Consider the following 10,588-nt stretch of genomic DNA (forward strand, 5'->3'; position numbering starts at 1 on the left):
AGGTTATGAAACTCACGAAACCGCGGATTTCTTCTTGTGGGCGTTGCCAGGATACCTGTCTCAGCGAGGACCCGGATGTTCCTTTATGCACATGTTCTTGTGGTCCTTGTTCAGATAGTTATGCCTGTTCCTTCCGCTCGTTTATGCTTTCCCCGTTGTTTTTCGAAGATACTTTCCAAGTGGTGTCTTCAGGGTGGTTGCTCAGCAGCAGCATAAAAGCCATTGTTGCTCGAGTCATGAAAAGTGATTCACCGGAAAATCTCTTTTCAATGGGATCCTTAGGCATGATCTGTGAATTTGTGAATACCCTCATTGGTTTAGTCCTAGTATTGAGAGAAGTTTTCTCACATATATTCTCGGAGAGTGTTAAGGAATTCTCAGGAGTGTTCGGGCATTCCCCGAGAGTGTGCAGGTATTCTCGGGGTGAGTTCTGATATTCCCCGAGTGTGTTCGGGTATCCTCGGGGAGAGTTCGGATATTCCCGAGAGTGTTCAGGTATTCTCGGGGAGAGTTTGGATATTCCCCGAGAGTGTGAAGGTTTCTCGGGGAGAGTTCGGATATTCCCCGAGAGTGTACAGGTATTCTCGGGGAGACTTCGGATATTCCCCGAGAGTGTTCAGGTATTCTCGGGGAGAGTTCGGATATTCCCCGAGAGTGTGCAGGTATTCTCAGGAGTGTAGGGGTATTCCGCGAGAGTGATCACGTATTCTCGGGGAGAGTTCGGATATTCCCCGAGAGTTTTCAGGTATTCTCGGGGAGAGTTTGGATATTCACCGGGAGTGTTCACGTATTCTCGGGGAGGGTTCGGATATTCCCCGAGAGTGTTCAGGTATTCTCGGGGAGAGTTCGGATATTCCCCGAGAGCGTTTAGGTATTCTCAGGAGTGTACAGATATTCCTCGAGAGTGTTCAGGTATTCTCGGGGAGAGTTCGGATATTCCCGGAGAGTGTGCAGGTATTCTCAGGGAGAGTTTGGATATTCCCGGAGAGTGTGCAGGTATTCTCATGAGTGTAGGGGTATTCCCCGAGAGTGTGCAGGTATTCTCGGGGAGAGTTCGGATATTCCCCGTGAGTGTTCAGGTATTCTCGGGGAGAGTTTGGATATTCACCGGGAGTGTTCACGTATTCTCGGGGAGGGTTCGGATATTCCCCGAGAGTGTTCAGGTATTCTCGGGGAGAGTTCGGATATTCCCCGAGAGCGTTCAGGTATTCTCAGGAGTGTACAGATATTCCTCGAGAGTGTTCAGGTATTCTCGGGGAGAGTTCAGATATTACCCGAGAGTGTTCAGGTATTCTCGGGGAGAGTTCGGATATTCCCCGAGAGAGTTCAGGTATTCTCGGGGACAGTTCGGATATTCCCCAAAAGTGTGCAGGTATACTCAGGAGTGTACGGATATTCCCCGAGTGTGTTCAGGTATTCTCGGGGAGAGTTTGGATATTCCCCGAAAGTGTTCAGGTATTCTCGGGGAGAGTTTGGATATTCCCCGAGAGTATACATGTATTCTCAGGAGTGTAGGGGTTTTCCCCGAAGGTGTACAGGTATTCTCAGGAGAGTTCGCTTATTCTCCGAGAGTGTGCAGGTATCCTCGGGGAGAGTTCAGATATTCCCCGAGAGCGTACAGGTATTCTCGGGAATGTCCGGGTATTCCCCGAGAGTGTTCAGGTATTCTCGGGGAGAGTTCGGATTTTCGCCGAGAGTGTAGAGCGAGTAATCTCTTATAGTGAATACGCACATCACATGCCTAGGTGTATAATTAGTTACCTCTGTACGGCATATTGTGTATAGACCTGAGTATTTTTCCGAGACAGTTGTTGTTGTTGTTGAGGAGAAGTGAAATGGGGTTTTAGGTCCCGCGAAAGACTAGTGTATTTATATAGCGACGTATATGCACGTGTATGTGTGGCTGCTTGTACTAGTCCGACTAATGCCAGTTTTATTGTATTTGCTCACTGAAATACCAGGTTGCAGTTTAACCCCACCCAGGCACAGAATACTAACTCCGAGCCAACCAGTCCTTGTCTTTTTCTCCCGTTGTCAGGAGACAGGCAGAGTGACAACAAATGCAATCTTTAAACGTCTTTATGCACTTTGTGTTTTGTGTATTGACAATTTCGAGTGACAGTGAGACCCCGCGTCATGTAATGTGGTTCTGTCATGACGCAAATAACATATAAGTCCGCTCATGCGTGAAGCTTCTTCAACTCACATGCAAAGTAGATTCGACAGGTTAGGTCCGGTTTTGATGATTACACAAGTGTAGGCGGTTAACGCTTGATGTGCACACCGATAGACGCTACTGCAAATAATAAGGTATGTTTTAATCTTTGTAAGTCATCCAGATACGCAAATGAGTTGTTGCTAGCTTTTAGGCAACAGAGAAATACCACTGAATTTTACCATTTCTCCAAACTCAGACACTATGGCAAAAACGACGGGACATTTGTAGGACTTACATGAGGACATTGAAGGACTTAAATGAGGACAATGTAGGACTTACACGTGGACATTGAAGGACTTAAATGAGGACAATGTAGGACTTAAACGAGGACATTGAAGGACTTAAATGAGGACAATGTAGGACTTACACGAGGACATTGAAGGACTTAAATGAGGACAATGTAGGACTTACACGTGGACATTCTAGGAAGTACATAAGGACAACGTACTGCATCGGAAAAATAGTAACGATGAAACATATTTCTGTAGATTAATTAAAAACGGTTAAAAGTTTGTCATATATGACAGTTGTATAATGCAACGTACTCTTCATTCATGACCATGTACATTTTCATACGTACACAACACCTCATAGGGTGACATGTGACCAACTTGCCGTCTCAGCTTCAGGCACGTCTTATTTCATTTTCCGTCTCATGTGTGTACCATGTACAGCAATGTTTACATGTTGACTGACACGTCATGTATATACTTCTTCCAGATGGCGGCTTCAGTGGCTGATATCTCGTTTCGAGAGGTAATTTAAGAATACAGTAAACATCGATAGTGGTTAAAAAAAAGTCTGGTTGCTCATAACTGGATTCAGTTAACTGATTCTTGATTTCAACTTTCCGGTACCTGTATATATAATTAACGCTAAAATAAACTCAAATACCACACATGTCGGTTAATATATGAAGACTTACTCATATTCAAGAGATATTAGTTTGGTTCGATGAAAAAACGAACATACTGGTATGTTGTGTGAACCGATGCTCATGAACATGTGACGTCATAGACTCGAGATACGACATTTGTCTCATACAGGATTAGTGTGTAAAGATTGGAAATCACGTGCAGCATATCGTGATAAGAATAAAGTCACCCTGTGGTAAAAAGAGATTCTACTGAGATTCGTATGAGATAAGCCTCTTCACGTTGTAGTGTTCATTAACTGAATGTGTTTGTAATGATGACCCAATGTTTGTTTTCAGGACCCTGATCATGAGGCAACCGGATTAAACCCTGTAAGTTACACATTCTCTACTTGTCTTTTCGGAATAACCTTCATGTATTGTAATATTATCTGTTTTATTTTTTTAAAACAATTCAGCTTTTGTTAAAAAGCTAAGAGTACTCGGAAGGAAATAGCAATTTTTACGAGTCGGTAGTATTGGCAATTTCCCTTTGTTTTGTTAAGTTTTACCTGTTGATGCAAGTACCTAATACAGTCACAAAGCGCACTTGTCTAACCAAGAAGATAAACCAATTGTAATTTACATGTGGTACCTTCAGAATCAGGAATAAGAATATGGCAAAAGTCAGTTTAAATATTTATGTAATATTGAAGTAGAAACAAACATATTATGAAAACACAACTAGTAATATGTGTTCTCAAGAATTACTTCCTGAAACATTTATTATTGTTTTCAAGGAACATAGGGTATTAAGTTGACACAATCATAGTGGTGTACATGGTGGTAAAGTTATTCATATATATTAACCATCATCTGGTATGAGACCGGAGAGCGGAAGGTCCGGGGTTCGATCCCCGCGTCATACCAAAAGACGTTAAAAGATGGTACTTGTTGTTACCCTGTCTGGCGTTCGGCATTAAGGGGCTAAAACAAGGACTGGTCGTCTCGGAGTCAGTATACTGTGTCTGAGTGGGGTATTCATGTCAAACTGCGGCATGGTATCTTAGTGGGCTAGCACTATAAATCGGCATCAGTCCGGACTAGTACAAGCAGCCACACAAACACACACACGTACATGCACGTTGCTATATAAGTGCAATAATCCTAGACGCTCAACCCAATTTCACCTCAACTCATCTGGTATGTCCGTCCTTCCGTCCGCCCGTATTTCTTGACAAGCATTAAAGATAAGTTCATCAAAACTTGGTACATGTTTTAACTAGTGGAGCCTTTTGCTATTTAGTTTTTTTTAAAGATTTTTTTTGTTCCATGGCAACAAATTGATATTCTTGCATAAAACTTTGAACACAGAAAGACCAGGTTGTCAACTGATCCCTTTTGCTATTTTGGGATTTTTTAAATTTTGTTTTTTACGTGATATTGGTGTGTACCTGACGTAGAAATACCAAGTTCGGAATCCTAATTCCATGGCATTGTTTTGATAACTCAATAACTGATCTTGTATACTGACAGACATTTTAGATGGAAATTCACTCATCAAGTTTGGCTTACTGTAACAGTCAGATGGTTTATTCTTTCGAATTTGTCTGGACCAGGGGAAATTTATCATTCTCTGATGACTCTTGTTACAAATCGGGATTCTCCACACACTGAACGAAACTTCACATCAACATATCAAACAAACCATGACGTCAAACAAAAGGGTGTCAAAAGTTTAGCAATTCATAAATGTTTATCATAAGCCTTGTACTCCATTTATAATTGTCAGGGGCGGTCGGGTAGCCTAGTGGTTAAAGCGTTCGCTCGTCACGCCGAAGACCCGGGTTCGAATCCCGACATGGGTACAATGTGTGAAGCCCATTTCTGGTGTCCATCGCTGTGATATTGCAGGAATATTGCTAAAAGCGGCGTAAAACCAAACTCACTCACTATAATTGTCAAATTACACTTAGTCAGGTGAATGCAGGAATCTCTATACTAATTTACATGCTAGATGGGGCCATCGATTTCGTCATTACTTCACGTGGTAAGATTTCATAATTTCTTATGATTTGTGTTATACTTAAACGTATGCAGTTTCAATATTGATATGTTGTAATAGTTGGGTTCATCATAAACAAAACGCTTCTAAAAAATATTGTCTTTTGTTTGACCTCAGTATGTTGAAAGAAATGGCTCCAGCTGAGCAAAGTGTATGTATGCGTTAATGAATTTTTTCAAGGATTGCTCATTCCTGTGTCCAAAGACAGATAGCATTCCTAGGTTACCATCGCCCGCCTCAGACAGTACGGTGGCTGCTGTGGTATGGACACCTTGGTTGGTATATATTCGGTATTAGACCCCGGCAAGGAGATGGTCGATATCCTCCTGCCATATGTCTTCCCAGGGAATAATCTTCCCAAGGAATAATATTCAAATCTTCGACAAGTTAAAGAAACTATGCCATCGATCATTAATCGGTGTGGATGGCATCTTGACAAGAATAACGGAACAATGTTACAAAGGATACGTCAGATCACGTGGAGGTAATTTGAACTCGTCATAACGTCAGACCCATTATGACGTAACGCAAAACAGATTTTAGACAGTACCTAAAAAGTATAAATTGAGATATGAATTTGAAGCATGTGTTGCGCGTGTGTGTGCGTGTGTGCCTGCGCGTGTGCTTGCGTGCTTGTTTGTGTGTGTTGAAGCCGGTATTGGATAATAGAATTTTCTTGTTCTTGTTTCAGCGCCAAAAGATCTCTGATGATCTCAAAGAAGACCACCGCAACAACTTATATTGTGTAATGATATTTCAGCTTGTTGGTGCCACTGGAAACGTGTTAGTCGTTGTGGCATTTACGTTCATGTTCAACCCAAACCTTTTTCACTACTCTGACTACATTGCTGCGTCAGGGTCTGCCGTCTCGCTGTTGTCTAATATCGGAATATTGTTAGCGGACCGTAAGCTACGATACGACTACAGAAAGCTTGTACAAAACGATCTTCTCGAAATGATTACAGGTGGCAATGAAAATTCACAAATAGAATTAAACTCCCAAAGTCTGAAGACCCTGATAGATATTTCTGTACGTCCTGAAGAATCTCTTATTATCAAGGTTATGGAACTCATGAAACCGCGGATTTCTTCTTGTGGGCGTTGCCAGGATACCTGTCTCAGCGAGGACCCGGATGTTCCTTTATGCACATGTTCTTGTGGTCCTTATTCAGATAGTTATCCCTGTTCCTTCCTCTCGTTTATGCTTACCCCGGGTTTTTTCGAAGATACATTCCAAGTGGTGTCTTCAGGGTGGTTGCTCAGCAGCAACATAAAATCCATTGCTGATCGAGTCCAGAACAGTGATCCACCGGATAATCTGTTGTCAATGGGATCCTTAGGCATGATCTGTGAATTTGTGGAGCTGACACTTGCTGTACTGTCGGTTTTCATAGTCATCGCCTTCTCATTTTATCAGTGCTGCAGTCGTCAAAAAGACGAATTGCCAAAAATCATAAAGAAAGTAGACGAATTACTCGGACAAGCTTCCGAGGATCCTCCTAGCTCAACCTCCAGTGTTTAACAGTAATCAGCAGAAGTAGCGCATGCTAATCTAAATGTGTAGGAGTCAAGCTTGTTAGTTCTTGACATTCATTTGATAGATTTGACTTTGGGTTGATTGTTTGTTTGTTTGTTTGTTGTTGTGTAACATTCCAGGAACATTCAAGTTATACGAGTACAATATGTAAAGACCATTTCTGGTGTCCCCTGTCGTGATATTGCTGGCATTTTGCCAAAAGCGGCATAAAACCATACTCGCTCCCTATCTCCAGCTTTATGACTGTAGTCTGTAAAAAATCGAGTCTGAACAAGACACTCGAGTGGATGACATCATGTTTTAGGTTGTAGAGCTAGTAAATAACGTTGATATTTATTATCTTTAAGTTCATATCAACCGTTAGGGGTGATTTAGCCCGAAGTGTAATAATAATGTCAGATAACAATTCTATTAATTGTCAAATACATGTTCATGATCATTCGTTAAGATATAAAAACTGTAGAGCAAAAACTGTTTATTGATCTATTTCATATCCTGACATGGAAAAATGTGGATTTTGACGTAGCACGCAGGTTTCTCTCCATGGTGATCGCTGGGAAGAATAGTTCCCCAGTTGGGATTTATGGGTAGAATATGTGGTCTGTACCCTGTACTGTCACTCCGTCGGGAATACCGGGAAGAATATTAGGGATGTACCCTGGGGATGTACGAGCACAATATGCGGCTGTGTCCTATACTAGTCGCCCATTGGGGGATACCTGGCAATGTTGTGATATTAGCTATAGACCTTTGTTGATCAACACTCTCCGTGTGATTCACAGAGGCTTACCAGGGTCAAGTACACAACGATGACGACAGTCACAGGCCAGAGATGGGTCGAGGTTGTAACCGGAGGATGAATCAAAATCACAAACACTAGGTCACACGCAAGAGAAAGATCAAGGTTATAAGCGGAGGACCAATCAAAATTACAAACACTAGGTCACAGGCCAGAGAAAGGTCAACGTTATAAGCGGAGGACCAATCAAAGTTCCAAACACTAGGTCACAGGCCAGAGAAAGGTCAACGTTATAAGCGGAGGACCAATCAAAGTTACAAACACTAGGTCACAGGCCAGAGAAAGGTCAACGTTATAAGCGGAGGACCAATCAAAGTCACAAACACTAGGTCACAGGCCAGAGAAAGGTCAACGTTATAAGCGGAGGACCAATCAAAGTCACAAACACTAGGTCACAGGCCAGAGAAAGGTCAACGTTATAAGCGGAGGACCAATCAAAGTTCCAAACACTAGGTCACAGGCCAGAGAAAGGTCAACGTTATAAGCGGAGGACCAATCAAAATCACAAACACTAGGTCACAGGCCAGAGAAAGGTCAACGTTATTAGAAGACCAATCAAAGTTAAAAATGCTAGGTTGGGTGCAGGTTTTAGACAAGTGACGATCTTTCAGAAAACGAAATTTTACGCAAATCGTGTCTTATTTTGGCCATAAATGGTGTGGCAGAATCACATCTTGTTGGAGAAAATGAACTAAAAACTCAAGGTTAGACATGGTTCGGCCATCGAAAATGCGAAGTGCGGATCTGGGCCCACTTGCACAAAGCGATCTTAGCGCTAAGACGATTGTAACTCTCATACATTAACATAGGCTTACAATAGTCGTTATATTTCTAATGTATTAGTATTAGATAACAACTCGGCATATGAAGGGACTGTGTGGTTACAACTCTCACACAAAGGAATGACCAGTTGTGTATCAATAATGTTTGTTTTATTTGCCAACGGAATAGTCAACAACACACGTTGATGCGGCCCAGTTTTACAAATTACTTGTGCAGAATTACGCCTATAAAATTACATTGTCAATATTTATTATATCTATGGCGATTTCAACTCGATTTTCGATTACATTGAGGGTGTACATTTCTTGCTTGTCTCAGAGATCGATGACACTGTTTTTATCTATTGACAGTTCTTATCTGACTTTTTATTGAATGTCAATAGGCGCAAGGGTATTAGTGATTTAACGTATGTTTCATCTCAGACGCTTCTGTGGTTGTGAACTGCTTATGCATTATCAATTGTTTGTTTTTTTAACGCCGCACTCAGCAATATTCCAGCAATACGATGGCGGTCGGTAAATAATCGAGTCTGGACAATCCAGTGATTGACATCATGAGCATCGATACAGCAAGTGGGATACGATCATATCCATGAACCAAGTACAAACATGGATTGCTGAAGACCATGTCTAACCCGGAATCTTCGCGAGACTAATTATTTGATAGTATTTCACAATTTCAGGTAATTCGCCCTAAGTGTCTGGTGAATCACGCTGGTCATGCCTGCGAGGTTTATGCTAAAGGTGTAGCTGAACTAGACCACCCTGTTTTAACTTTGACTATCTGTACTGAATGTTACGGTGAAGAACTCCATGCGAAGTCAGGACCAATAACGAGTGTTATAACGTGTGATGTACCGGACACTTATCTATCATTTGTCGACAATATTGATATACTTAATGGCATCATGTAAAGACGGGAAGATATAGATATGCGACATTACGATGTAGGTAGTGTCATTCAGTCGTTTAGGAGATCAGTACTGGGCGAAATGAAAGGCAAGTTGCCAACATATATATCAACATTTCTATATTCTAACAGTAATAAGCTAAATATCCAAAGGTAAAGCTGAAAAGGCTTGGCTTCTTTAGCATTTAGAAGTTGGAATACTAAGTAAGGATAAGATTAATGAATGAACAACTTCCTTATTAAAATTAGGAGCGACGTTTCGGTGTAGGTTCTAACACCGTACAGTGAGTGAGTTGGGCTTAACGCCGCTTTTAATAGTGTTCCAGTTATATCACGGCGTGTGTGCTTAATGTGGGAGGAAAGCCCGAAGTGAAACAGGTCTCAGACTTTTACCACTTCAGTGAAACCCACGAGCACGGGTATGGTGCTGACAAACCTAGAAACATAATGTGGACGAACCGGGATTCGAACCCACAATCATAGGTTTCTTGCGTGCCCAAGGGACGCACCTCTGCACATCGAATCGCGGCGCCTTAGACGACTGGGCCACCCGTGCCCCCCTAACACCGTACAATAGAGAGGAGAAGTCTGGTGCTTCTACCCTGCCTGGCATCGGCATAAACGGGATAAAACAAGGACTGGTCAGCTCTGAGTCAGTACACTGTATCTGAGTGCAGTATTCATGACATTGTTAAACTGCGGCATGGCATCTCAGTGGGCTAGCACGACCGTCATTAGTCCGGACGCACGCACGCACGCACGCACGCACGCACGCACACACACACACACACACACACAATAAACACGTCGCAATACGTCGCAATACGTTGTTCTTCACAGCATGTATAGGGGATATATTCTAGGCATTAATCGATGTCATCTAAAGATATCCAAAAGGTACATGGATGATAAGAATTTATGAACATAAATAATGGGTAGAGCTTAACATTTTTACAGGTTTATATATGGCTGCCCCAAATGTGCACTTGTGACACGCGCTACTATACTATGCGACGAGTTCTCTAAACTGAGATATTGAGTCTGTAAGTGTGAAGTTTAGGGACGACATTCTACAAAATCGTACAATGGCGAAAAACGTTTACATTGTATTGCAATTGATATTTTGTAGGAACAGTATATTGGCCTACAGCAAAGACTGAACGGGTCGCCCAGTCGTCTAAGGCGCCGCGATTCGATGTGCAGAGTTGCGTCCCTTGAGCACCCCCGAAACCTATGATTGTGGGTTCGAATCCCGGTTCGCCCACATTATGTTTCTAGGTTTGTCAGCACCATACCCGTGCTCAAGGTTTCACCGAAGTGGTAAACGTCCGAGACCTGCATCACTTCGGGCTTCCCTCCCACATTAAGCTGACACGCCGTGGCATAACTGGAATACTGTTAAAAGCGGCGTGTGGTGGGTATAA

At 42.3% G+C, this 10,588-nt stretch overlaps 1 protein-coding gene across 1 annotated transcript; it reads left to right on the forward strand.

The window, feature by feature from the left end:
* Nucleotides 1-284: 284 nt before the first annotated feature.
* Nucleotides 285-7,133, forward strand: LOC139466078 (uncharacterized). Its single transcript, XM_071248090.1, has 4 exons — nt 285-423; nt 882-1,621; nt 3,432-3,464; nt 5,828-7,133. The coding sequence occupies exons 1-4, from the start codon at nt 285-287 to the stop codon at nt 6,656-6,658; spliced, it is 1,743 nt and encodes a 580-aa protein (XP_071104191.1). The 3' UTR covers nt 6,659-7,133.
* The last annotated feature ends 3,455 nt before the right edge of the window (nt 7,134-10,588 follow it).

The sequence above is a fragment of the Haliotis cracherodii genome, unplaced genomic scaffold (assembly GCF_022045235.1).
Source record: "Haliotis cracherodii isolate W230 unplaced genomic scaffold, xgHalCrac1.p SCAF_18, whole genome shotgun sequence".
Taxonomy (NCBI): domain Eukaryota; kingdom Metazoa; phylum Mollusca; class Gastropoda; order Lepetellida; family Haliotidae; genus Haliotis; species Haliotis cracherodii.

Coding starts and splice junctions, on each gene's coding strand:
- LOC139466078 (XM_071248090.1), top strand. CDS start 285: ATGATCTGTGAATTTGTGAATACCCTCATTGGTTTAGTCCTAGTATTG. Junction 424..881: donor AGTGTGCAGGTATTCTCGGG/GTGAGTTCTGAT, acceptor AGGTATTCTCAG/GAGTGTACAGATATTCCTCG. Junction 1,622..3,431: donor TATTCCCCGAGAGCGTACAG/GTATTCTCGGGA, acceptor GTTTGTTTTCAG/GACCCTGATCATGAGGCAAC.